This window comes from Muntiacus reevesi, chromosome 4 (assembly GCF_963930625.1).
Source record: "Muntiacus reevesi chromosome 4, mMunRee1.1, whole genome shotgun sequence".
In the NCBI taxonomy this organism is placed as follows: Eukaryota; Metazoa; Chordata; class Mammalia; order Artiodactyla; family Cervidae; genus Muntiacus; species Muntiacus reevesi.
The window spans coordinates 108,084,493-108,111,483 of NC_089252.1; the positions used below are offsets into that span (position 1 = coordinate 108,084,493).

Genomic DNA, 26,991 nt, shown 5'->3' on the forward strand with positions numbered 1-26,991 from the left:
TTGGGTGCAGAGCGCCTGGAGCCCCGTTGCTCGACGGCGGGGGCGGGCAGATCTCGTAGCCTGAGGACCGGGATCCGGTGCACCTCAGGGGCCGAGCAGGAACCAGTCCTCTGAGTTGAGCGAGCAGAGCAGAAAAGGCGTGTCTTAAAGTTAATGAACCCAATAAACTCGTCTCGGGATCCACAGAGCCCCGGAGGCTCTCTGGACTGCTTCTTTCGTCTTAAAGCGGTTTTGACCCCTTCTCTCTCACATTTGAAGTTAAAAAAGAAAAAATTCTATTGTCACCTCAATGCCTTTGCCCAGGCTGTCTCCCTCAGTTGGGGGTACCTTCTCTAATCATCCAAGAGTTATCTTTCTCTGATCTTCCAGGAGGGAGTCATTCAACAGGGAGCCATTCTGGGCTCCAACCTGGGACCCAGCAACCATGATCAAGGAAGAGAAAGAGGTGCCACCAGACTTCTGAAAACATAAGTGGCCATGATCTCATGGCCTGTCATCACTGGACAGTGGTTGCAACCCCATGGCTGGACAAAGGTGGAGGCGGGCGGGGGGGGGCAGGTAGGCAGCAGCATTTCTAGCGGGACATTTCAGTCTTTCTGATACTCTTCTCCATAAGAAGCCCACAGCCCCGACCTCTACTGGACAGTTAAAAAGTCTGCCAAGGGTTATCCAGAAAGGTGTCCTGTGTGCCTTGAGCTGGGGAGGGCTCACTCAGTCCAAAGACAAGGAAAGTCCACGAAGCCAGGAAGCGAGCTGGCCAGCAATGCTTGGCCACCCACAGTCCCATTCAGCACAGACTCCCTCCTTACCACCTTGACACACATCTTGTTTCCGCTCCCAGTTCTCAAGCTGTCTGCTCTCCCTGGAATGTCTGTGTGTCCCTATTTGAATGGCTCCCCTGTTGAGGAGGTATTGGCCTGTAAATCCTCAAATCGTTCCCCCAGGACTCTCTCCTGCCTGGAAACAAAGCGCAGGCAGGGCCTGCTACAAGCACGCAGCGAACCTGTTGAAAACACACAATACCCACCCAGGGACAGACATTCTGAGATATGCTCTATACATCCACACATAGGCTCAATCTCCAAAATGCTTCAAATCCACAGAACACTTTGTAAACATGGGTGCACACAGTCGAGAACACAGCCTGTCCACAAAGGCTACAAACCCAGCTCCAAGGCGGGCCTCTTCCCTCGACAGCCCCGCCCCTCACTTGAGAGCTGATCCTCCCTCCTCAGGCCTCCCCAGCCTGCTCCTAGCAACAGCCAACAGCTCTTGCAGTTGCCAGGCAACAGGAGAACCTGTCAGCCCCTCAGAGGCCAGGCTCACCAGAGGTGGGCAGACACAGACCCCAATCAATGGAGGACAGGCAGGACAGGGCCACTGGGAGGCATGGCCCCTTGGCCCCAAGCCAGTTCTTGTGGTATTTGTACCAGTTAGTCCCTCCTTTCAAGTGCTCTTCCTAGAGTCCAGCGACCTCTGCATCCAGTGCTCCTGGCTGTTCCCTCCCTGTCTCCATGGGGGCCCCAGGGCTACTGGAAAGAAGCTCTGTTTGCTCCTCCTGTCACATACCACTTCTGGGGCTCAGAACCCCACAGGACCATCTCCAGCCCAGCTTCTCCCTGAATCACCAGCCCCATGTTCATCACTGCTCTGAAGCCCAGTCATTTCAAGAACCCCCAATAATCCCTATTCCTGGGCTTTCCACCTGGTGGCCTTGTGACCAGCCAGAGCCATCATCCTTCCTCTGCATCCCTACACCCTGTCAGTTTCTTCCCTTCCTTACCTCCTGAACTCCCACTCAAATATGGCCCCATTGTCCCTTATTCTAGGCCTCCAGCCTTCTCCCAGGCTCTCCAGTTTCCTCTACAATATATCCTCTACATTGCAGTCAAGGGAATCCTACTCAAAGAAGTCACATCACTGTCTTGCACACAAACCTTCTGTGGCTCCCCAGTACCCTGAGAATAAAGCCCACACACATTGCTTTGGACCGTGCAGGGGCAGAAGTGCAACAGTGGTGGCTGACAGCAAGGACTCTCCGAAGAGCAGTCTGCAAACTGCCTGGCTGCGTATTACTTTGGACAAGTACCAGAAACTCCTTAGGTCTCAAGTCTTTTTATCAGTAAGGTGGACCTAAAAGTCATAGCTACCCATTGTACTGGCAGAGATCAGGGCTAAGGGAGGAAATGTAGGTAAATGTTCAGAATGTGCATGGTACATGGAACGCCCTCAGTACGGGTGACTTGTTATAATAGTAATTTCTGCCAGGCCCTGTAGGGGCTGTCCCCCACCAAGGCCCACATCATCTCCCTCCATCTGTGACACCCTAGCACTCCAGCCATCTGACTTGCCTCGCTCTCCGCACCCTCTTGCATGTTCTCCTTTATCCCTTCCTCCATTTCCCTCCTCCCTATCTTTCATTCCCTGGCTGTAAACTGGGCATCTCTGACTCCTATTGTCCGGGCTTCCCCTCCCCCAACAGATCCTAATAGGCCTGGTGGTGTCTCTCTCCCCCCACTCAGATCTCTGATTCCAGACCCCTTACAGCTTAATCCTTGAGGCTGGTAGGTAAATCTTTGTTAAATGAAATGAATGAATCACATAAACTTTAATTCACCCTTTCCAGGGGTTCCCCCACCCTGGATCGGGGAGAAGTGTTAACAATTAATCCTGTTGTTGCTATAAAAAAAATATGCCATAGCTGTTTGTTGAGAGCGGGGAGAAATTCAAGGTACATGGGAAGGTTGGGAAGCTTTCTTGGTGGAGGTGGTGTGCGCAGTGTTAGAGGAAGATCACTGAAGGAAGAGGGAACAGGGACTGGGAAGGGGATTCGGGAAGAGGTGGGGAGAAAATCGGGGGTCAGAGCTAGAGAAACATCTGGGTTTGCATCTGAGGTCACAGACCCAGAGGGGTCATCCAGTGAGGGACATACAGGCATGCTGCTTCCTTCACACTTGGGAACCCAGGAGTTCTTTTATCCTTTCATGAGACACTGTTCTGGGGGCAGAGGATGGTTGCCCAGCCAGGGCCTCCTAGGCACCAGAGGAGCCATGATTTGTCTCTCTGCACTGCACGTTGCTCCAGCACCCCATGAACTAGACTGTAAGGGACAATGAAATGACAATCAGCAGAAATGAGGATAGCGCCCCAGCTGTAATGAAGGGCCTGCTACTGGCTCCCTGGGAGAGCTAGGACAGCCTTGGGGCTCACCACAGGCCACAGAGCAGCTCTTCTGTCCTGAGTTCCTGTCATGCACCAGGCTGAACAGGGTGAGGAATGGCGACCCTCTTAGTGGGCCGTGACATACCAGCCCACGGGCTCCAGGAAGGGGAAGCTGCCAGCACTTCCCCAAAGGCAGTTTCGGGGTAGGCATGTCTGCCCCCGCCCAGAGTCCAGGAACAGCCAAGGCCCCACAGGGATGCGGAGTCCAGGATTCTGGCCACCCCACCTCCATGGCTCACAGATGGCAGGGAGTCGCCAGCAAGCCTCTGTACCATTAAATCACAGCTTTACAGATAAAAGAGTCTCAGCGAACTTCTGCCTGTAGATCTCAGTGGCCCGGGCTGGTTCCCTCCCTGCAACCCTTAGCCAGGCTCCACCTCCTGGTACACCCCCGGCACTTCCTCTTTCCTGCTTCTGAGCCCAGCAGCACTTCTGAGATTGGAATCAGCCACCTCGTCCTCTCTGCCCCTTTTTTCCAAACCTCCATTCCCAGGCTTCTCTTCCCTCCCCCCAGAGAAACAATCCCAAGCCTGGCAGGCCTTGGGGTCAGGGTCCCCCTCCTTCCGCTGGCTCTGGCACCTGGGGAACTCGGGCCGCCAGCACTCCATGCCAAAAAGTTGTTTGATAGGCTAGGGGGTTCCACCTGATACAGTGGCAGTAGGCTCTCGTTCAACGACTGTGTGCTGAGAACCTAACGGTGAAGGAGGCAGCTGGAAGCCTGCCCTTCAGAAGCACATGCCAAACACGACAACAGGGAAATGAACTCCAGGGTTTCGGAGGAACTCAACAGGGTGACACGGAGCCCCTGGGAAGTGTATGTATGAGGAACAGTGACTTGTTCCCAAGGAGGGGAACTCTGAACGATGAGAAGGGACCAAGCATGTGACAAGCTAAGAGAAGAGGGTGATAAACAGGCGGAAGCGACAGCAAAGACACTGGGGCAGGGCGGGAAGGGCCTGGGTGTTCCTGGAACCGAAAGGCCAGCCTTGCCAGAGCAAGAGGGTCTGTGGTGTGAGAGAGGACACCTATGAGGCATCAGTGAGGTGAAGAGCAGGCAGGGAGTTCCCAAGTGCCTAAGAGATGCTGAGGTAGGACTGTATATGAGGCTGCAGCAGATCCCAGCATCTCAAGCCTCATGTCTGGCCCTGAAAATCCGACTTATCTTGGCACTCACAGGGTGCTGCTGATATGACTGGGGGAGACCTGTCCAGGGGATCCAGGGAACCTTCAAGGCTCTGGGTCCAGGACTGAGTTGAGACCCCCTCCATGTCCCTGAAGAGCTCTTGTCCAACTTGCCCCTGTGTCTGCCACCTACGCGGCCTCTAAAGGCCACCTCCCCTGGGAAACCCAGGATCCTTAAGAGGGCCTGGGAAATGATAATCAGCCTTATCCCCAGGAGCCACTCCTCTGCTCACCTTGTTGCCTTGCCCTCCCTGTCAGTGCTGTCCAAAGGCTGGAGCTGGAAGCTTCTCCTGCGACTTGTTAGGGCCTTCATTAGCACCGCTTCCTGGAATTTAATTTAATGAAGGATCAAAAACAGCCCTAATGAAGGTGATGCAACAGCAAGCAGCCCATGAGGTGCCTCCAAGGCCGAGCCACCAAGGCTCAGGCGCTTCTTGTAGATGGTAACCAGCTGTAGCGGGGGAAGAGGAACGGGACCTGTCCTGGGAGAGATGCTAGTTACTGGGCCCTGAGAGCATGGGACATTGCTCTGTCCCATGAACAGTTCTGTCCCAGAACTGCAGGGAGCAAATGCTGCCACTGAAGCCACCTAGACAAAGTTAGAGGAATAAGCCCGGTTGGGGATGGCGACAGGCTGTTGGGAAAAAACTTCTGAGATGCTCTGGGCCAGCACAGTCCCAGCTGTGGGCTAGTGCCAGCAGAGAGTAAGGACAGGTCAGGGTATCAGAGCCACAGGGCAGGAAGACGTCCAAATTTCATTCCAAATGTAATGGAAACAATTGGAGGTTTTTAGGGAATTCCCTGGTTGTCCAGTGGTTAGGACGTAGTACTTTCACTGCTGGGGCCCAGGTTCAATTCCTGGTCAGGGAACTAAGCTCCCACAAGCAGTGCAAGCCTAAAAATCAAACAAACAAACAAACCCCAAAAACAACTAGAGGATTTTTGAGAATGGGTGACATGATCTGCTATTTTAAAGTTCCCCATGGGGGTCTTCCCTGGTGGCTCAGTGGTCAAGAATCTGCCTGCCAATGCAAGGGACACAGGTTTGATTCTCGGTCCAGGAAGATCCCGCCCATGAGCCACGACTACTGAGCCTGTGCTCTACAACAAGAGAAGCCTGGCACACTGCAACTGGAGAAAGCCCATGCAGCAAGGAAGACCCAGCACAGACAAAAACAAATAAAATTATTAAAAAAAATAAAGTTCTTTTGGCTCCTGTGGAAAAGAGAGAAAGTAGGAAAGAAGGCATGGGGTGGCCACCATGTGGTGCAGGAGATGAGGGAGATGCAGTGAAACCTATGGAGACAGGGCTGTCCCACATTCTCTAGGAGAGGGTAGCTGGGGACGTGTGCGGGGCAGGGCACACATAACTGGGCTGAGGTAGTTTCCTCCAGCAGGTTTGGGCTGACTAGTCCCCTTTTAGTCCTCTCCTCAGGCTTGGCCTCTTCTCCAAACGGACACTGCTCCAACATTTAAAGAAAATCTGCTGAAAGGCTTCCCCAGCTCTGAGCACCTTTTTACTCCACTGCTGGAAAGCCTTCCTTGCCCTGCTCTCAGGTCTTGGGCAGCGCCAAGTCTCCCAGGAGCTCCAGGATTGTATTTCACAAGGGAAAAGGCTGGAGGCTTAGGTGTGGGGGCCAAGAGCTACCAAGGGTGCAGCCTTACAGACCAGAGTCGTCCCTCCGCTTTGGCCTCCTGACACTCTGTTCCCCACTCCGACCCCGCAACACTGCCCGCCCTCGGCCCACCACGGCTTCCTCGCACACTTCCCTCTCCCTCTTATTGACAACCTTCCCCAAGTTTCGGAACCCAAACCCCCCTGAGTCCCTCCGCACCCCTACGTCCCCCCTCCGCCCCCCCACTTCCCCGCCTCCGGTGTGAACTGAAGCCGGAAGCGGCCCCGGAGTGCCCCGCCTCGCCCCTTCCGGGGCTTCTCGAAGCGGGAGTGCGGGGTTTGGGCGGCGCCAGAGACCGAACACGGCTTCGCGGGACAGCAGCGCCCTCTAGCGGTTCTCTAGCGCAACGCGGGAGCCGAGGCTGGCCTAGGGTCTCCACCTTCCAGCGGTCCTCTAGTCTTCTGACTGCCGCTCGCGCCAGCATCAGTCCTGCCTTCAGTTTTGTTCTACCTCCAGCCCTGAACCCCTGCTTCCGTCTATCTGCCCACTCGATGGCCAGCAAGGCTCTCCCTCCATAGGGCAGCAGCCATTCAGCGTCCTCTTGCTCAGAGTGGCCCGTGGCGCCGCAAGGCCCTCACCTCACTCTGACCCCAGCCCTCTCCGCCTGCCTCCAGCCTTAGCCGCCCAGCCACAGAAAGTGCCACGGCACGTGTGTCTTCCTTCTTCTGGTCCTGGCATCTTCATCCCCTGAGTTCTAGAATGCTCTCTAACCTCCATCCCCCAAATTCAGAGCAAAGATTAGACGCTGATTTTGGTTGATTATCCTGGTGGGGCATGTCCCTGCTTCCCATGGCTGGGGTGGCTGAGGGTCCATATCGTAAACTAAGCCGGGAGCCGCGGGCGGGTGCGATTAGGGGGCTCCGGGTGCCTTGATGAGCTTGACCCCAGGAGAGATGTGGACAGGATAAAGAGACGAACGGGGTGATGCTTCGTGGGGCTCTCAGAACGCACGGTTAAGGGTGAGTCTGGGACTCCAGCCCCTTCCTCTGCGCCAGGAACCCCTCCAAGGTCAGGCAACTCATGGAGGAAGGGACCAAGGCCTGGTTCCCTAAGGACCTGGCCAAGCATGAGAGTGGCAGCTACTCACTTGCCCAAGATGCCCAGCGTTTAATGAATGAAGCCCCCACCCCTCCCTTGGCCGGCCCGAAGCCTTCTTGCTTGCGCCCCTCCCATGCGCCAGCCAGGATTTTTTTCTTGGACAGCCTTGGAACTTCAGGGCTCCCTGCACACCACCTGGTTCTGTAATGTATGGGCTGAGTCACCGCACAGCCCAGACTCTGACCATTGACCGCCAGGGGGCAGCAGAGGCCGCCTTGTACGAACATGCTGGGTCGGGAGTGGATGGGTGTCGGGGGTTAAACTTAACCCAGTCCCAGGTCCGGCTGTGCGTGGCAGGGCAGGTTTGCAGCCTTGTATGGTTTTGAAAGTAGTTCTGTTCTTTCCGATATTTCCCAGGGCTACGTTTTCTTTCTAAGTAGCATTCAGTCTATTATTACTGTTCCACGGTTTAAAAAAAAGGGCAACCCACTCCAGTATTCTTGCCTGGAGAATCCCATGGACAGGGGAGACGGTGGGCTATAGTCCATGGGGTCGCAAAGAGTCAGACGCGATTGAGCAGCAGCGACGATGTTTGAAAGTTAGTCGGTTGCTGGATGACTTTAAAGGAGGTCAAGGCTGAGACCTGAGTGAGTCTTCTGGGTCCCTCCATATGCTCCTTGTGGGGGCTTCCCAGGTGGCCCACTGGTAAAGAATCCACCTGCCAAGGCAGGAGATGCAAGAGACATGGGTTTCATACATAGGTCGGGAGTAGGATCCTCTGGAGTAGGAAATGGCAAACCTGCTCCTGTATTCTTGCCTGGAAAATTCCATAGACAGAGGAACCTGGTGGGCTACAAGAGCCTGGTGGTCGCAAAAGTCAGACACAATGGAGCGACTAAGCACATGTGTTTGTTCCTCGAGGTCCCTGGCTCCATCTTGGACCCAGGATGCTCCTTGTTAGCAGTGCTTGGCTTGGCCATGCTGAGTGCCCCCTGATGCTACTGTCCGATCTCCATGTGCTGTCTTCCAGGGCTCTGGCCCAGAAGTCCTTCCATTGCCTCCAACCCACCACCCTGCCAGCTTCTTCCCATCTCATACCCTCAATAACTGCTGCTTCTTCCCAGACTTCCTTAAACGCCTCTGTCAGCCCTGCCCCTCTAAGTTCATACAAACTGTCTACGATTGTTATTTCCAGGTCCTACCTCTCCTTCCTCTACCCTTTCCAGACAGGCTTGCCTTTCCCTGCCCAAAAAAGTCCCTGGTCAAGGTCCTTGGTGACCTACACGTTGCTGGACCCACTGGTCTGTGCTCCACCCTCAACTCCTTGAGCAGCTAATGCTTGCCTGTCTCCCGGGAGCCCGCACTCTTCTGGGTTTCCTCCCATCTCCTGGCTGCTCCCACCAGCTTCTTTGCAGGTTTCACCTCATCTCTCCTACCTCCCAACAGAGAGATGTTCCAGGGCTCAGTCCGTACTGCTCCCCTCCTCCTTCCAAACCCAAACTGTCCCTCCCCATCACATCTAGAACCCTGACTTCAAGTACCAAGTACCTGGCTTCAAGTACCTGGCTTCCACTCTCTTTGCCTCCCGGATCCAAGGCCCCAGTACTGGTCACTCTACTGAACTTGAGTCACATACCTTAGCATAAAAATGGCATTTCCACTTTGATGTCCAGTCAGTGTTTTAAACTGTTCATGGGCAAAACTGATCTCCCTCCCAAGACTCTTGTTCTTCTAGCCTCCCTCAGCACATACAGTAGAAGCTTGGAGTCGCCCTGGACTTGTCTCTGCCCTTCCCCTCATACACACGTACCCAAGCCATCGGGGAACCCTGCCACTTTTACCTGCAGGACATGCCCAGCTTCTCGCCCTAACTGTGCCCCTAGCTGGGCTGAGACGCCTGACATGCCCGTCTGGACCATCTGTAACAGCCCTGTGTCCCCGTCACCCTTTTGCTCCCTGTCCCTCACCCCAGAGTCTAGTCTCAATGCAGCAGCCAAATAATCCATTTAAAACTTAGAGCTGCTACTGAGTCAGATCCTGCCCCCTCCTCTGTTCATGACCTGGCCTTGGTTCTCACCTTTTCCAGAGAAAAATCCGAAGTCTTATGGTGGCTGACAAGGTCCCACAACATCCCCTCCGTAGCCACCACTCGTCTCTTCAGCCCCCCTTCACCTCACTCAGCGTTAGTCTCCATGGCTTCCTGGCTGCCCCTCTCCCATGCCAGGCATATTCTGCCTCAGGGCTTTGCACTGGCTGATTCTCCTAGCTGGAATGTTCCCTGCAGACATCTGCATGGCTTCCTCCCTCTCCAAGCTCTGATCAAATGTCTCTTTCTCAGTGATGCCCACCTGATCCACTTCCTAACCGTTTAAATTTTATTTTATTTGGCCCCACTGCATAATATGTACGATCTTAGTTCCACAACCAGGGATTGAACCTGTGTCCCCTGCGTTGGGAGTGTGGAATCTTAACCACTGGACTGCCAGGGAAGTTCCCCAACCCTTGTTCTTCATTGCCCTTACCACGCCATCTTTACTCCCTATACCTATACTACTGATCATCTTTTAACAAATGATATAACTTAACGGATTATGTTTCATATTTCTAGTCTGAATCTAATCCCCCACTTAGAATATAAGTTCAAGGAAGGCAGGGGTCTTCAATTTGTTCATTGCTATATGAATAGGTGCTGGAAGAGTGCCTGGCACATAGGAAATCTTAATAAATACTTGTCGAATGAATGAACAGTGGATTCTTTTTCAGTTGTTAGGTGAATCTGTGCATGTGCATATAGGCAAGAAGGGTGCAGGCAGAGGCAGCTGCTGGTCAGGGAGACCAAGGTCCATGCTTTGGCCCTTTTTCCTGGTCTATATCATCTTGTTTTTCTGTTGCAAGCAGTCATAAGGAAAAAGGTGGAAAGAAATATAGACGATCTTTGTGCTGCTCTAATTTTTTTTGGCCGTGCTTCATGGCTTGTGGGATCTTAGTTCCCTGACCAAGGACCACGAATTGAACCCGGGTCCTCGGCAGTGAGAGCATGGAGTCCTAACCACTGGGCCGCCAGGGAATTCCTGCTAATTTGTTAACATTTCAGATTAAAAAAAATTTTTTTTTCAGAGCAATTCTAAAAAGCAAGAAAGAAGAAAATTGTCCTGAGAAATTCTTCCAAACACGTAAAAGTGCTTAGTGATAACCAAGGGCCAGCAGACCCATCTTCACAGAGGCTGAATGGCTTAGAACTTGACAGCCAGGGCTAAAGAGGTCCTCATTTGCAAACCATCTTGTGGGCACCCGACTTTTGGACATAGTGTAGTGGCCACATTGCCTGCCCCCTTCCCCCTGGAGCCACTGCCCACCCATCAGCCTGGAGGAAACCTTGCTAGGCAGGCAGAGATGGCCTCCACGGGCCAGAGCCCTTGGTCCACCCCATGTGGTTATATGTGGGTGGGTGTCTGAGGGTGGTGGGTGGGAGGGCTGGGTGGAGCTACTGATCTGAGAGGCCTGAAGCCAGGCCTGGGGGTCTCAAGGGATTCCAGGCAGTCCTGTGGCTGCTCTGGCCTGCAACCTTCTTTGGATGGAAGGAGTATGAGACAAGACTCCCAGGGTCTGTCAGCAGGATGGACCCTGGCCTTTATTGCCTCCTACTCCCCAGGAGTCCAGGGTCTCGGGCAGGGCCATGGCCCCAGCTGACGAGGAAGAAGCCAGACATTCCCATGCAGAGGGTAGCCCTGCTCCCCGGGGGTACTCTGGGCTGCGGCCACCTCTAGGCCAGTGTCCAGCTCTTTCCTGGGGCCACAGGGCTCCTGGGTGAGTCCCCAGGCTGGAGTCAGGCGCCCGGGACTGATGAGAACCAGACTCAGGAAGCCCCCCTCTGATCAGCTGGCACTGCCGTGGGCCTAGCAGCCACCGACTTGAGGAAGTTCTTTCTTCAGGGGTTTCTCAGGCTGGCAGCTGCCTTGCCAGTTCAAACTGGATTTTTCCTGCTGCCCCTTTCCCCGGCCGCCTAGCCGGGTACGGGGTCTTTCCTAATGAGGGTTTGATGCCAAAGTCCGGGCAGCTCCATCCTGCTGAGTCCCAGCTGATTCAGGCCTGCCCCGGGCATTGGGCAGCTCCCCAGCCGGCCCCCTGTCCCAGGCTGGGGCACCTGGGGCCACTCTGCATCCCTGGAACTCTTGCCCTGCGTTGGACTCCCCCTGTCAGAATTCAGGCCCCACATACAGGCACTTGCTAACCCACCTTTATTCGCAGCAGGTTTTACTAGTAATAAAAGATCCAGACAGGGCCCAGGATCCCAGGACTTTTGTCCCCAGACGCAAGCCATTGACAGAGGGTTGACATGGCAGCCAGGGAGGGTAGCCCCTGGCTACCCTTCTGCGGGGCTTCTGCAGGGCTCAGCTGCCCCCAGCTCAGACCCTCCCTGAAGCTGCTGAGGATGCACCTCACGTTGCCTCCTTCCGGAGGCCTCTCTCTGTCCCATTTCCTGGGGCCTCATTAATTCCTCCCCACCTCACCCCGTGAGAAAGCAGGTCTGTGCTAAGCCTGGCTCAGGCCCAGCACTGGGTCTCAGCACGCCACTGCTTGGTTTGGGAGGCAGGGGACGGGATGGGGTAGAGGACTCACCCTGTCCCACACTCATCCCAGGGAAACAGGCAGGGTGGGCTTCCATCAGCATCCATGTCCCGGCTCCCACCCCACCTTCCAGGAACCCAGGCACCCTGGAGATCAAGAATATAAAGCACAGCTGGTCTTACGTATAATATTTATAAAAGGGGGCTGCCAGCTTCTCCACCCCTGCCCCAGACTGGCCCCCAGGGTCTTTGGCTCCTAGGGGCACAGACGCTCTGGGCCCCAGCCTCTTTCTTCTCCCAGCAGTGGAATGTGAACTGTGGCCTGGGTTTGGGGTGGGGGGGGAGTCCCAGCCTCCCCAGGACTGGCAAAGGGCCAGGGAAGAGGTCCCTTGGGGGCGCCCACGCCCACCTCAATTGAAAACCAAGTTCTGGCCTCAGGGATAGGGTGAGGCCAGCAGGGGGATTGCGGGGGCCAGGGGGGTGTCTGCTCTTGGTTGGGGGGATGGGCAAAGAGGACTAGATTATCCAAAGGCCTGAGCCCCAGTGCCTGAAAGGGGCCTCGGGGACAGAAGAAGGAAAGGCAAGTGGGCTGAGGGAGATGAGGCCCCAGGGTGCAGACCATGGCCTGGCAGCAAGGTGGGGGTGACTGCAGGCTGATTCAGCTCTGTGTGGCCTCTACAGGCTGTGGGACCTGAGGGGGCAGCCGCTGGGCCTCAGTCTATGCACCTGTGCAGAAAGGGTAAGGGGCTTGTGTAGGATCTGAGGCAACAGGAAGGGAGCAGGGGTCCAGCCCCACCCTGCTCCCAGCTCAGGAAGCCCCTGCAGCCCAGGAGCTCAGTGGGGTAGTGGCCCAAGGGCCTTGGTCCTGGCGCTAACAAACTGAGCAGGGCCAGATGCCAGTGCTCAGCACGCCTTTCTCCTCCCCCCAACGACTGGCCACTAGATGGGAGCAGGGACTGAGGAGTCTGGGCAGGAAGACGAGGATGAGGAGACAGAAGGAGATGCGGAGGTCATCCTAGTGGCTTCCTCCGTGCCGACTGGTGCCCGAGACCCAGTCCATGATGATGAAGCTCAGGCTCATGGTCATCAGCAAGATGCCAAGTGCAGCAAAACAAAGGGCCTGTGGGATCAGAAGTCAGGGTCAGGCCTGAGGTCGGGGCAGACCCCCTCAGTCTCACACCAGCCCACTGACCTCCAGGCCCTTCGCACCAGGATTTTGGGGGTAGACCTTGCAGGTTCCTTCTCTGTGGGTATGATGCGAAAGTAGAAAATGGCCGGGAAGATGAAGATGAGGCACGGGGCAGATGTGGCACCTGCAAAGACATGGCCACTGTTGGCTCCTCACAGAGGATGAGATGGTTGGATGGCATCACTGACTCAGTGGACATGACCTTGAGCAAACTCTGAGAGACAGTGAAGCACAGGGAAGCCTGGCGTGCTGCGGCAGGGTCGCAAAGAGTCGGACACGACTGACCGACCGAAGATCACGACTGTTGGCCCACTTCCACCTACTGGCTAAAGTTCAGGGTCGGACACTTTAATGAGATCCAACATTCCTTGATGAGGGAGTCTCATCTTGAAACTCCACTTGAGAACTCTGCCTGATTCTGGAAAGTCCATCAGCCCCTCCCCTTATTCTCCATCCACCAGGATAGAAGGCTAGGGCTTTTGGTATCTGAAGAATCTGTCAGTGAAAGATAGCAAAAAAACAAGCCGAGAGATAGACAAAGCTTTGAGGATATTGGACTGCTGGATACAGCTATTCCTGCAGGCATTTCAATCAACTGAGCCCATGTATTACTTTATGCTTAATTCATTTTGAGTCAGATTTCAGACATATAGAACCAAGACTCCTGTCTATGATATAAATGCTACTCAGTCCCCAGGTCAGTGTGTTCGTCCTTACAGAGTTGAAGAGTCAATTCCCTGAGTTGAGTCACCCCAAAGATGTCAGAACTGTTTGATCTTCCCGCTCAGAGCTCCAACTGGGACAGTTGGACAGAAGCCCAAATCTATGGTTCCATGATCCTGGGGCTGAATCAAGGCTCTCCGCTTAATAGCTATATGGCTCTCCCTTAATCACTGTATACTTCCTCATATGTGGGGTGGGGACAAGGCCTGATGAAATCCTTTGTGGAGGCCCCTTGACCCCTGGGCTCCACCCCATCCCCCAACACCTCCAGCAAGGGTAACTGACCCAGTGGTTCTGAGCCCTCAAAATGGATTAAGAGACAGACCCTTAAAAACAAATCTCAGATGGGAGGCCAAGCTTGCACGTGGCAGGCAGCCATCTCTTAAACGTAGGGTCTGAGCTCAGGAAACTGCCAGGGTTTGCAGAGAGGAAGTTGCCTGGGGCAGCACCCTGCCTCCATTCACAGGAGGTCCAGACCCCTTACCAATGACCCCGAAGATGCCCAGGATGTTGGGGGCAAAGATGACCAGCAGGTTGATACACGTGAGCAGGCCAACGGCGATGAGCACGTGCCGCAGCCAGCTGAAATCGCGGTCAGGAAACAGCATCTGCTGGAGGGCGCGGCGTACCTGGGAAGCGGGGCGGGGAGAGTCATCAACCTGTCAACCGCCTCGGTCCGCCCCCGCCTCGGTCCGCCCCGCCTCCCCCGCACCCCCGGCCAGGGTCCTGGCCACGTGCACGCGGGCTCACCGGAAACAGAACGATGGGCACTGTGAGTGTGACCGCCGTCAGCACAGCCACGCGCACGCAGAGGATCAACACATCAAACGGGTCCACCTTGTTGTAGGTGTGCAGCAGCTCCGACTCCACCCCGTCTGCGGCAGGCAGGGAGGGTGGTCAGCAGGAGGTCCGGGGAGGGGGCTGGGCTCTGAGCCTGGGTTGACCCTGACACTGTGGGGAGTGGCAACCGACTCACCTCCACAGTCGCAGGGCACAGACAGGCATCTCAGACCTAATGAGCGCCTATAGGACGCAGGCTGCCGTGGCCGCTGGCCAGCCCCTTGCCCCCCAGCCTGGCCTCTGCCTCTGCCCCCCATGGTCCAGCCATACCGTAGAAGGTGAGGTAGCCGAAGAGGGCAGCCAGGAAGTACATGACATACATGACGGCGATGGAGAGGTTGGAGATCCGCTGCATCTTCCTCTTGGAGGGGCTATGGGGCAGCAGGGGAGGGGGTTGGTGCCAAGCTGGGCAACATTGGGAAACCCCGGGTCTCTCTCTGGCAACACACCCTCACCATCTGGAAGCTCAGGAGCCTCCTTCTCGCCCCCAATCGTCCCTCTGGCAGCCATAGAGACCTTGGATAAAATGACTTGGCTCCTGACATTCCTCCCCACTTAGGACCACCTCCATTCACTCCAGGGAGGACCACCTCCCCTTCTCCCATACATGGATACCTACTCCTTGAGCTCTGTGTAGATGGGCAGCACCTCAGGGTGGCAGACAAAGGCGAAAGCCATGATGGGGATGGTGTATGCCGTCTGAGGAAACACGGATTCTATGTCAGGACGGGCTGCCCCCCTCACCCGTCCCACACTCTCCCCAGGCCTGCTGCCCCTCCCCTGGCCTGCTGCAACCTGAGTGTTGAGCGTGAAGTAACTCGGGGTGCAGAACGCCCTGGCCTCCGTCTTGGCCTGCAGCCCTGCCTCGTCTTTGTCGATCTCCACGAGGCTGACGTTGCTTGTCATGTTGCCCACATTGGGGGACAGTGGGCAGGGCACGTGGAACTTTTTGTAGATGACCTAGGTGGGCAGTTGCGGGGCGGGGAGAGGATGAGGGCATCAGGGCCAGGCAGGGGTCCTGGGAAGTCACTGTGAAGCCACGTGCAGATCAGGAGGCGTGGAGCTGCCCTCCTGACCCAGGCTGCCCAGAAAGACCTGCCCCCTCCCTGAACCCATGTGGAGGGTGACTCACTGCAATTAGGAAGAACATCATGCAGCTGAGGGAGAAGCCGCTGGAGTAGCCCAGGTAGCCTGTGAGGTGCGGGAGGGGGCATGTGAGTCGGAGGGGTCCTCCCACACCTACCCCAGGCCCCAGGCCCTGGCGCCGCCACGCTCACCGAGCTGCCGCATCAGGGCTAGGGGCAGAATGACGACGACAGAGACCAGGATCACCAGATAGTTTCCATTCATGTACCAGTCCCTGCAGGGGCAGAAGTGGGAAGCCAAGTTAGTCACTCAGCCTCTGGTGGCGCGGCTGGCTCGCCCTCAGTCGGGGTCAGCGGTACCACTGAGGGATGCCACACAGCGACCTCTGAAGAATACTCGTCCCCACCTCCGAGTCTCCCTTTCTCCATCTGCAAAATGGGCCCACTCCCAGCATTCTCCGGGGCAGGGTGAGGACTAACACACGCAGCTCCCGCTTGGTAACCATCACAATTACAGTCACTGTGGTTGTTTTTCCCAGGACACACAGATCTGGGTCCAGCCTGCCCAGGAAGTAGCCCTAAGCGGGTGGGATGAAAACACCTGGGTCTGGGGGTGGGGAGGCATTTTCCATGGGGGTCTCAGGGACTTGCCAACCACCTGAGCTCCTTACAGTACCCCCAGGACCTTCATCCTACATCATCTGGCCCACACCCTCAATAGACAGTGGGCATAGGGATGAGGAAAGAGAACCTCCTTCCAGGGCCAGTCCAAAGGCCAACTCCGCAGGAGAGGCCCCCAGGGCCTGGGCACCGAATCCTGGCTGTTTGTTTCCACCCAGAGCTGCTCACAGCCACACGGCCGCTCTGCCTGCTGGGGCTGTGTCTCCAAGGGCAGGGCCTGGCTATCTTCTCTGCTTTTACCCACAAAACATGGCTATGCCATCAGTACTGGCTAAACTGATGATAGGCAACTGGGACACTGTGGGCTTAATTTCTCGGTTGGGGCGAGGTGGGGGGAAGCTAACACCCAAGCCATGGTCAGGAATAGCAGGAGCTTAGAGCTAAGCCTGAGGTTCTCAGGTCCTCCGTGCTCATGGGCTGGATCCAGGGCTAGGCGGGGCCAGCTTGTTCAGCCTCACCACACCTCCCAGCCCCACAAGGCTCTCCTGGGAAGGTTCCCCAAGATGCCTCATAAATGCTTATGCACTGGATTTCAGCTTTTCTAGCAGCTCTCTGTCCCCCACTCCATCCTGGCTGGTCTCTCCCACTAGTCCAGCCTGAGCTCTGCTAGTGGTGGGCAAGGAGTGGGGGTAGCCCAGAGCCTCCCACCCTCACCCAGCCCCGCCCCACCCTGGGGCTCACGAGGTCCGATCCTCCAGGTTCAGGAAGGTCTGTATGACAAGGGGCAGCTCGGACTTGATGATGTACAGGTAGCTGGACATGGCTGCAGGGAGAAGGGCAGGTCAGCCAAACCAGCCAGCCTTCAGCCTGCCCACCGCCCACTGCTGGCCCGTCCATCAGCCTCACCTCCGATGTTCTGCAGTGTGATGGCCAGGGCAGCTGCCAGCTTTCCTGGGGTCCCAAAGGCACGGTAGCCCAGCTGCTCATAGGCACGGATGCCTATGGGGGCAGGGAACCAGGACAGTCAGAAGAGCTCTCCCCAGCCCACTCCTCCCTGCTACGGGCCAAATTTGGGGCTCACCCACGATCCCTGAGGACTTGAGTAGCAGATGAATGGAGTAGCTGGACAGCAAGGCGACGGCAGTCAACAGGAACCTGGGGAAGGCGGATGAAAAGAGGCTACTGGGGCTCCCCTGGCAAGCAGGAGACGATGAGCTCTGGGGAGGGGCGGACCCCCAACATGTGTGGATGCAAACCTGACAGTCCCCAGGGGTGGCGAACACCACCCAGGCTGACCCAGGGTGGTCAGGACTCAGAAGAGACCCTCTGAGCACCACCTCCCGTTGAGATCTCAGAACAAACATATTTTCCATTTAGGCTGCAGGGCAGAGCTCCCAGGTAAGGACACGTGTACCCACATACGGCCTGGCCACTGGATTCATCCATCACGTGTTAAATGTGGTAGGACAGACTCAGGCCTGTTCAGCTGGCCCCGTGTCGTCATCTCAGCAGGTTTACCAGGAAATGAGGTATATTTGTCTGGCCAGGGCTGTTTTTTTTTTTTTTTTCCAGCTGTGGTTTGGGGCGAGTGTAAGTGCCTGCCCACTGCAGCCTGGGTCTTGGGATGGGAAACTGGCAGGTCCAGGGAGGTCAGGGTTGGTGGCCCATTTGGGGTCCCTGTATTTAGAAGGTTTGCTGAGGACACTCACAGGAAAAGGATGATGCCCGTGTTGGCCATGGCATAGGCGAGCCCCAGGATGCCACTGCCCATGATGGCATTGCTGAGGTTGAACACTGACATCCCGAATGATGTCTTCCCCTCAAACTGCGGGCACCAGAGTGAGACGGGAGGGTGGGGTGTCAGCTGGTTGCAGAGGGCAAGCCAATGTTCCCTCCTGCACTGTCCCTCAGCCTCCCGGCGCGTCTCATTACTGCTCCCATGCCCCTGAGCCCCCGACTGCAGCCCCTGCTCACGTCGGTGAAGTGTGGCTCCTTGCTGGGGCTCTTTGGTAGGAAGCCTTCGCCCTCAACACAGCTCCGTCCGGGCCCCTCGACCCTGCAGGCACAGGCCAGGGCACGTAGCTTAGCTCTAGCCTCTTGCCCCCCACACCCTGCCCTGACGTATGCCATGACGGGGTCCTGCGCTCACCTCTGGCCGCCAGCTGTGGGGGGAGCGACTGGGAGGAGCCCCTCCAAGTGCTTGCCGTTGGGCACCAACTCCACCATCTCTGTCTGCAGAGGTGCCTCCATGGCTCCGGGACCACTGCCACGGGAACACCGGCTCACACACTGATGCGGTCAGACGTCTGCAAAGCAGACAGTCCTTCTGGTTATCCCCGCTCCTTGGGCTTGTGGCCCAGACTCCAGCAGAAAGTCTGCTCTGTAGCACATCTCCCAGTTCACTGGGGACATATCCGCTAGCATCTGCCTGCTGCGTCCCTGGAAGCTGCCATTGATGGGCAGAGCTCGCATCCCTGAGCCCCCCAGGCCATCCTGAGGGGACACCTCGGCCAGTACCTAGCGCCTCCCCCCTCCACCGTCACATAGACGTAGCGGCCCAGGCAAGTCTTTTGGGGGCCTTGCTTTTACCATCTGTGAAGTAAGGGTCAGTTGCGTGACCTGACTTGCCACAACCCGAGGGTCCTGAGTCCCAGGCCTCCAGACCCCTCTCTGGGGGTGGGCCCTGGGCTGACTCCCCCTCCCTGACATTAATACCGGGAGACGGTTTCCTGTGCCCTGTGTGCCAGGGGCCTCCGAGCCAACCTAGAACGGCACTGCCCAACGGCTGGAAGCCTCGGGACAGGGCGAGGGCTGTGGGCCCTGTTCCCAGCCGCCCGGCGGGCTTTGCTGGCAGCCAGAACAAAAGGCCCTCTGTGGGCTGAGAGCTGGCGCTGGGAACGGCAGGCGCAGAGACTACCCCCCCGGAGTCAGGAGGCCTGAGGCGGTGCTGGGTGGCTGGACACCTGGGCCCTGCCCGCTCGGCTGCAAAGTGCCCGCATGGCCTTCCAGGAAACGGGAGCCCCCAGAGCCCAGTTTTTGGGGCCACGCAGCCCTGACCTCAGGGCCATGCTCTCTTTCAAGCCTCTCCTCCCCTAATGGGGAAGCCCCCACCCTTAGGTGCCCACACTTTGAGCAGACTCCCCACCGCCTGGAGCCCCAGGTCAGGAGCTCGGGGCCTTGGCCAGCTGTAGATGGGACTGGACCACTGGATCAGTCTTCCCTTCCCTGTGTTCTGCTGGACCTCAAAGGGATCCCCACCTCCCTGTGCCCAACTCTGCCCGTTGCCCAGACAACCCGCTGGCCCCTCTCCCATCACTGGGGCTGGGAGCCACCCACTCCATGTCTAGAAGGTACCTGGGCATAGTGCCCCCAAGCATCTCTAAGGACATCCTGAAGGCCAGACAGAAGGCCAGGGCAGAGACCAGGGAGGCTGCAGCACTGCCAGGCAGGTCAGCCAGAGCCTAGTCTTGACTAGTCCTTCTGCTTGGGAACCCGGCATCCCGCCCCAAACCTCCAGATCCTGATGGTGTCAAGTGTGCTCTTAAAACTAGAGCACCAGGGGTCTCAGACTCAGCATTCAGGGCTAGGGTTGGGAGGGGAGGCTAAGCACAGGACTCAAGCCTCAGGCCGCAGGCCCTTGTGTCCTCGGGGCAGGAACCACATGGAATTGACCAAAGGACCTCTTTGTGATTGCCCGACGCAGCCCCAAGACAGAGTTCCGATCCTAGGCACCTCAGTCCTGAAGACCCCATACCTGGCACCCTTGGATCACTTACCCTGCCTCTCCTTCCTCTGATGCTGGCACCTACACCTTTCTCTCCTCCTGTCTGTCCACGCAGCACCATGACAATTTGAGCATCTCTTCTCATGCCCTCTTCCCCTGCCAGAGTCCCCCAGGTTGGCCTGTCTTCCTCATACCCCTGCCCTGAGCCTCACTGAGAGCACCCCTCCAAGGATACCCGCACCTGATCTCCAGAGTCACTCCAGAGTGCCCCCCGGCTCCCAGCTGGGGTTACCCTTGCCGGGCCTCCTGCCCTGGGCAGGCTGGGACAGGCCCTCAGGGTGTGCTGAGTCGGCAGACTGGACAAAGCACTCTTCTCTGCCTTAATATTCTTCCCTAGCAGCCAAGCACTGCCTCCAGGGAGACCACAGCGCTTGGCACAGTCACGGCCAAGGTGCCCGAGGCCCTCGATTCAGGTTCCCCATTCCCTCGGCAGGACCTGAGGCCTAGACCTTCAGGTCCTGCCTAGTACTCATGATCAGTCATTGCTGAGTCACAGGCTGGCCTGAGATCCCAGAGAGGACACAGAATACCCTTCCTCAAGTGGCTTCCAGTCTGGAAGGGACACACTCCCCAACCCCCATCCCCTACCCGATGGCTCCTGCTGTAACGGAGCCACACAGTGCTGGGACTCCAAAAAGGAGAGCGAGGCATCAAGGAAGGCTTCCTGGAGGAGGAGGTGAGGGAGCCAGTTCTGAAATTCCAGCAGTAGCCCCCAAGGAGTAGAAACAGGAAAGAGCCGCTCAAGCAGCATGCACAGCACGGATGGGCAAAGGCCCTGAGGCAGGCTGTGAGGATAGTATGAAGGTTCTGTGGCTGTAGACAAGCACAACAGGGCCTTGAAGTTGAGGTCAAGGAGCCTGGACTTCAGTTAAGGCAGTACTAAGGGCTGGAGGTGGGGGCAGGGTAGAGATTAGCACTGGCCTGACATGTGGACCCCTAACCATTCCCTGAGGCTGGCAGTCCATTTTTGATTGTTCCCATCTCTCAGGCCTGCCATATCCCCAGGCCTCTTTGCATCAGACATCTGGGTAGACTCAGGGGTTAGCCCTGACTGAAGAAAGCAGCCAGGAGATTCTGACCCACTGCAGGGGAAGCCCAGGGCGGACACTCTGGGTCTGAGGCCTGATCTGGCCCTGCCTCACAGTGGGATCATGGACAGAGTATTCCCCACTCAGGAACTCAGTGTCCTCCTGTCCTCCGGGGGTTCTGTGAGGCTTGACCAAAGGTGGGAACAGAGTGAGGTGCCTCCCAGAGGACTCTGTCCCTGGAGCAGACCGCAGGCCCCCAGAGAGGGGTCAGGCTCTTGGGTGGGGAGATCACAGCGACCTTGAGCAGATCATCAGAACAGCAGCCGTCATGGGTGTAGCATGAGTTCAAGCAGTAAATCGATGGTCCAGGCCACTGCCCTGGGGCCTGTTTGCTCTGTTGGGAGATAAGGGCCGAGGTAGAGGGGGGAGCCGGGGGCCAGAAGCCACCGGGATCACACAGCAGGTAACGTCCGCCCACGCAGACATCACAGGGTGAGAATTCGTCAGGCACACCTCCTCGGCAGGCGTTGAGTTTGGCTAATTAAAGATTTCAAGATCCAGGAATCCAGGCCACCGTGGGGCCACTGCTTGCGTCAGCTGCTATGGGAAGCGTGTCTCTCTGCCCTCATCCAGGTCCTGGAAGTCACCAGGTCTCCGAGCCCGGTTTTCCTCCCCCATGCTCAGGGACACGAGTGGGTCTGCCATGGCGGCTTAGCTACAGGGAGAATCCACACTGTCCTTCCCTTGGTCCTGTGACTGCACGTGCTGGTGGAGGCACTGAACCCACAGAGCTGGCTGCCAAGGCCCCCCGGTTCCTTGTGCCTGGATAGCCCCCACCTCAGCTCAGATCTCAGGGCAGAGGCAGCGGGCCTGGCTTACGGCTCCACTGTGCTCATCCCTGGGGACTCAGGGGTGACGGCTGCCTCCAGCTCGAGCTCATGGGTCCTTACAACTTCCCTCCTTGGCTGAGAGAAGATGCCCCTCCCAGCCTAGTGTCCACCTGCCTCTCCAGGCTTCAGAAGGAAAACAACCACCTCGGACCAGACATCAGTCAACAGGAAAACTGGGTTTGTCGGACACATGTGGACTGTATGCTCTCAAGGCACAGCCACGGCGATTGGTGCGAAGCCGACTCCTGAGGTCAGGGGTCTAGGGACAGGGCAAGTGGGAGGATGTTTAGAACAGGAGAGGATGCTTTAAAAAAAAGTACTTTGCCCCTCCTCGAAACCCACAACTCCAGGTTTTGACCTCAGCGGATCCGGTCTTCCATCCTCTACTCCCTCACTGTCAACAACACTGAGTAAGTGACCAGTGTGTGGCTAACCCCCGGCTGGTACTGAGGGGGTGGCAGGCAGGAGGGGCCACATCCAGGGGAAGGCAAGTGGTGCAGAACAGCCATGTGCCGGCCACACCAACCCTCACCCCCTAGCTCCCTGGCCCTGTGCTTCCGTGTTCTGGGTATCCGGAACCGTCTAGGAGGATCTGAAGGCCCCCGCTGGGGCCGGAAGGTGGACTTTCCTGTGACAGGGTACACTTTCTAAACACCTAACAGATGCTTAGCGTTGGGCCTATCCCCAGACACCTAGGCCTCCCCTCTTGCCTAATCCTGAACCCTCCTCGCTCAGGATGCCCCCCAACCCTGTGGAAGCTGTGATCAGAATCTCTTGGCTCAAGAATCGGCCACAGACAGCAGCAGCCCCCCTCACCCCACTGCCAGCCTGCTGAGAAGGACGTGCAGCCCGAGGCTCAGCTGAGGCAAAGGACAGGACATCACGTGCCTGCGGCCCCCCCAGGGGCAGGGGAGACCCCGAGCCAGCCAGCCCATCCTCCTCCCTGCTGACCCGGAATCCCCTGGAGGCGGCCAAATATTTGGACAGCCGGATTTCTGGCCCCAAAGAAAGCTGGAGCCAGGGCCTGGGGCAGCTCAGGACTCATTGGAGACCCCGATGTAGGGGGCGGGGGGGCGGGGTGGAGCAAAAGACAAGATCAGCCTGGAGGAGAGGCACCATCCAATGTCAGGAAGAAGCGGGGAGGGTTGGAGGAAGGGAAGAGAGAGGGAGAAAACACACACACACATGATATCTGTGCTCATGCAAACAGATTCAGACCAAGAGACAGACAGAGGCGCGGGGAGATAAGAAACACAGATGGATTCAGAGGGACACAAGGGCATCCCTGGTGGCTCAGATGGCAGAAAATCTGCCTCCAATGCAGGAGACCTGGGTTCAATCCCTGGGTCAGGAAGATCCCCTAGAGAAGGGAATGACTACCCACTCCAGTATTCTTGCCTGGAGAATTCCATGGACAGAGGAGCCTGGTGGGCTACCATCCATGGGGTCACAAAAGAGTCAGACATGACTGAGCAACTAACACACACACACACACACACACACACACACACACACACAGAGGGACACAAAACGAGAAAAATACAGAGAGATAGGTGTGTAGACATTCAGACAGGGAGACAGATCGACAACCAGATAGGTGAGAGATGGATCGACAGGGATGGCCAATCAGTTAGAGATAGTCAGATGTAGAAAGAGACAGAGAGCCAGCATTACCAGACAGAGCGCCCCAGAAGGAGCAAGAAGTGGACGGTGCCAGAGGCCCAGATGAGGGGCAGCAGGTCCAGTGGGACGCCACAGCATCTCTGGATTCTTACTAGGGCAGGTTATGCCCTCATTAGCCAGGTGGAGACATTCAGAGGATGGAACCACAGGCCAGGACGAGCTAGAAAGCTCAGAGCCCCCAAGTCCAGCACCCATGGCCTGTGTACCCACACAACAGGAAAGCTACAAGAGAGAACCGTCAGTTGCAGTGACCCCATCCTCAGCAGCCACGCACGTGTGTAGACGTGCCGGCTGAGAGGTTGTGTACAGGACATGGCCCGCAGAGCGGAAATTCAAATCCAAGCCACCCCAGGCCGCAGGCCGGAAAGTCCCTCCTGCCCGGCAGCTGGTCCTTCCCTTTGGCCCCCAGTAACCCTGCCTGGTCCTCTAGGAGCCCCCACCCTGCACCAGTCTTCTTATCCAGAGTCAAAGTCCAGCTCTCCACCCACCTGACAGTGTGCAGGGGGAACACAGTAGGTACTCAGTAAATACGAAATGTGCGAAATGGGTTCAAAGTCTTTGGCAAGCCTCCAGCCCATCTCACCTGCTCCAGGTGGCGCCTGGTTCCCCAGCCATGTCTGCCTGAGAACATCCCCCTGCAGTGCCCCTCTCCTAGTGGGTACAGGCTGCAAATCCACCCCAGCTTTCTGTGTGCACAGATGCCACAACCGTACCTCTCTACAGCCAACCATTCCCCTAAAACGGTTCCCATCTCAAACTGAGTGCCTGCCCCCTCTCAAGCCCAAACTTTCAGGGTGCACTCAGTTCAGCTCAAAAAACCTTCCCTGCTCCCACCCAAGCACCATAAACCACCTGGTCTGTCCTATTGCACTTCAATTTCTCCATCTCTCCAGGGCTCCAAGGATACTTGGGTTTCCCTGGTGGCTCAGTGGTAAAGAATCTGCCTGTCAACGGAGGAGATGCGGGTTCAATCCCAGGGTCAGGAAGAGCCCCTGGAGAAGAGTATGGCAACCCACTCCAGTATTCTTTCCATGGACGGAGGAGCCTGGCAGGCTACAGTCCATGGGGTTGCAAAAGAGTCAGACACGACTGAGCAACTAAACAACCACCACCAAGGATACTTGCTAGGGATCAGGCACTAGGACAGGGGCAACCGGCTCTCAAGATCTTGCCACTTGGAGCTCCATGGCGGGTGTTTGTGACATGATCCCAAAGAACCAGTACTGAACAAAAGGTGGATTGAGAAGCCAGTGAGGACAGGGGCTCTATGAGCCCAGGCGGAATAAAGTTCTGAGACATACAGCTCAACCTCAAGGAGCCAAAGATTCTCCTTACAGGTATTCCAGGCCTCTTGGAGATGTGCCAGTTCTGGCCTCACCCACCCCTGATTTCTCCCACCTTTGGTTCTTCCTACAGGAAGCCTTCCATGATTGTGCAGAACCTCCCCCTCTCAAAATGGACCTGTCCTTGAATCCCGCCAGCTTTCTATGCTCCAGACTGAGAACCTCTGAGGGATTTGCTTCCTTTCCAGAAGAAAGGGAGCCCCCATGCCAGACTGTGCATTAAAGACGCAGGGCTTCTTTCAGGGCCAGCACAGAGGCCCAAGGCAGTCGTGGAAGGAAGGACAGGACTGGCAGCCTGAAGGAAGAATGGACCTGGGTCGAGGTGTCCCCCACGGTGCGAGGACCTTTCACGTAGTCGCCCTCAGACCTGTCGCAGAGCCTATACCTGGACTCAAGGCTCAGGTGACTGCGGTGGGGGTGGGGGCCCGGTGGAGAAGGAGGCTTCCCATAAGCCCCGCCCCTGGCCCCTCCGCTGGGTGTAAACAAACGCACGCACTTGCTGTGGCCAATCGAAGGGGCCCGTGGGGCGGGGGCGGGCTCCTGCGAACCTAGTCCCAGTCTTTCCCCTCCGCCCCTGCGCGCGCTGCCAGCTCTCACACCTCGGTCCCAGTGCGCGTGGCGGGGAGGAGCGCAGACCGAGCCCCGCCTTCAGTCCCGGGAGCCACACTCGCTCAGTGCCCGCCGTAACCGCTGGCCTGGCTGCAAATGGCACGGGCTCTGGGACCAACGTGTGTCCCGTAGCCCCTCAGGAAGCCTGGCCGGATCTGCCCTCAAGCCCCTGCCTAAGGCAGCAGGATAAATATACCCTGACGCCCGGCTTGCCAGCCGGGCCGATTTGCTTGTCAGGGCGCCCGACGGGGCAGCGCTCCAGGGCCTGCTCCCGGGCCCTCTTAGGCCCCCCTCCGGGACCCTCTCGAGCCCGTCCCCGTGGGCCGTGCCTCGGCAAGCCCACGGCGCGCCAACCCAGCCCCTAACAAGGCGTCCCGTGACCCTGGCTCCGGGTACCGCCGACCTCCTGCTATCCTGCCGGCCCTGCGAGAGGCCCCGGAACGACGAGGTGCCCCTCCCGGGACACCAGCTCAAGCTGGGAGCTGGCGGGTCCCCAGAGCCTGCAGTTCTCCGAGCTTTGCTTTCCCAGAGGCTGGGGCGCCTGCCCGGAGCCAGGGCGGGTGAGGGGACCTGCCCGGAGTCCAGATTCGGACGCGAAAGTGGACAGTAGGGTTCCGGCCGCCCGGTGTCCCCGGCGGGGGTCGGCGCCCCCAGCGGTACCTGGCCTCGCGGGAGGGACGCGCGGTGCTCCGCTCGAGTCGGTACTGTCCGCTCTGCCCACGGCGGAGCTCTGCGGCGCGGGATGAAGGGCGCCCAGCCCCGCCCCCGGCCCGCCCCCGGCCCTCCAATCCTGGGCGGCTCGCGGGAGGAGGGGCCGGTCAGGGGAGAGGCGGGGGCCCTCCGCAGGCCTGGAGCAAAGGGGAAGCCCTTAGCTAGGACAGCAGCTGCTCCGGAAGGGGCTCGGGGGAGTCTTGTTGGGAGAATGCTTTCGTCCAGGACAGGTTCTCTCTAAGGTCTCCGAGTGCCCCCTTAACCCCTGAAATGCTCTGCCCTCACTTTCCTCGAGCCAGAAGGGGTTCTTCAGCCAAGAGGAATGGCAACAGAGCCATGCGTAACTTCTGTGAAGTTAAGCTTTGCATGGGGGACTTTCGGACATCACTTAGGCACAAGATGTCTTTTCTGCCGGCCTCACCCTTCCCAAGCAGAGGCGGGATAGAGTGAGGACAGGGACTCTGCATCAGTTCTGTCCTCACTGCAGATAATCGAAAGAGACTGAGGGTAGAGTGAGGACGGGGGTGGAGCAAGGCTTGGCTCGTGTTGATCCTTACCTGTATCTCCCTGGCCATGCCCCCACCCCTGCTTCCTTATTTCTAAAGAGTAGGAGACAGTTGTGTCTGCCCATGGAAAGTGGGGTCTGGGACTTGGTGCCTTGGCGGAAAGGGTTTCAGGGTGGTCCTGGTGTTCCTGGCTGAGGGCTCCTAATCCCATCCTTGCCTGCTTCTTACCCAAGGCCTCAGTGCTCAGAGGTGCGTGGTGGGTGTTAAGGCCCACCCACCCAGGTGTAACCAGC

General features: G+C 57.4%; 1 protein-coding gene and 1 non-coding gene across 2 annotated transcripts; one reads left to right on the plus strand and one right to left on the minus strand.

The window, feature by feature from the left end:
* Positions 1–5,202: 5,202 nt before the first annotated feature.
* On the plus strand, positions 5,203–5,274 carry TRNAE-UUC (transfer RNA glutamic acid (anticodon UUC)). The gene has a single exon. It is a non-coding gene; the product is annotated as a tRNA-Glu (tRNA).
* A 5,814-nt stretch (positions 5,275–11,088) lies between these two features.
* On the minus strand, positions 11,089–26,210 carry SLC38A3 (solute carrier family 38 member 3). Its single transcript, XM_065933647.1, has 17 exons — positions 26,142–26,210; positions 18,294–18,450; positions 18,119–18,200; positions 17,854–17,969; positions 17,226–17,299; positions 17,051–17,143; positions 16,886–16,967; positions 15,716–15,798; positions 15,571–15,629; positions 15,234–15,398; positions 15,058–15,137; positions 14,709–14,809; positions 14,349–14,473; positions 14,083–14,227; positions 12,896–12,999; positions 12,702–12,806; positions 11,089–12,411 (listed from the first exon to the last, which is right to left on the minus strand). Exons 2-16 carry the CDS (start codon positions 18,392–18,394, stop codon positions 12,702–12,704), a joined length of 1,515 nt encoding a protein of 504 aa, XP_065789719.1. The 5' UTR covers positions 18,395–18,450; positions 26,142–26,210; the 3' UTR covers positions 11,089–12,411.
* Positions 26,211–26,991: the final 781 nt, after the last annotated feature.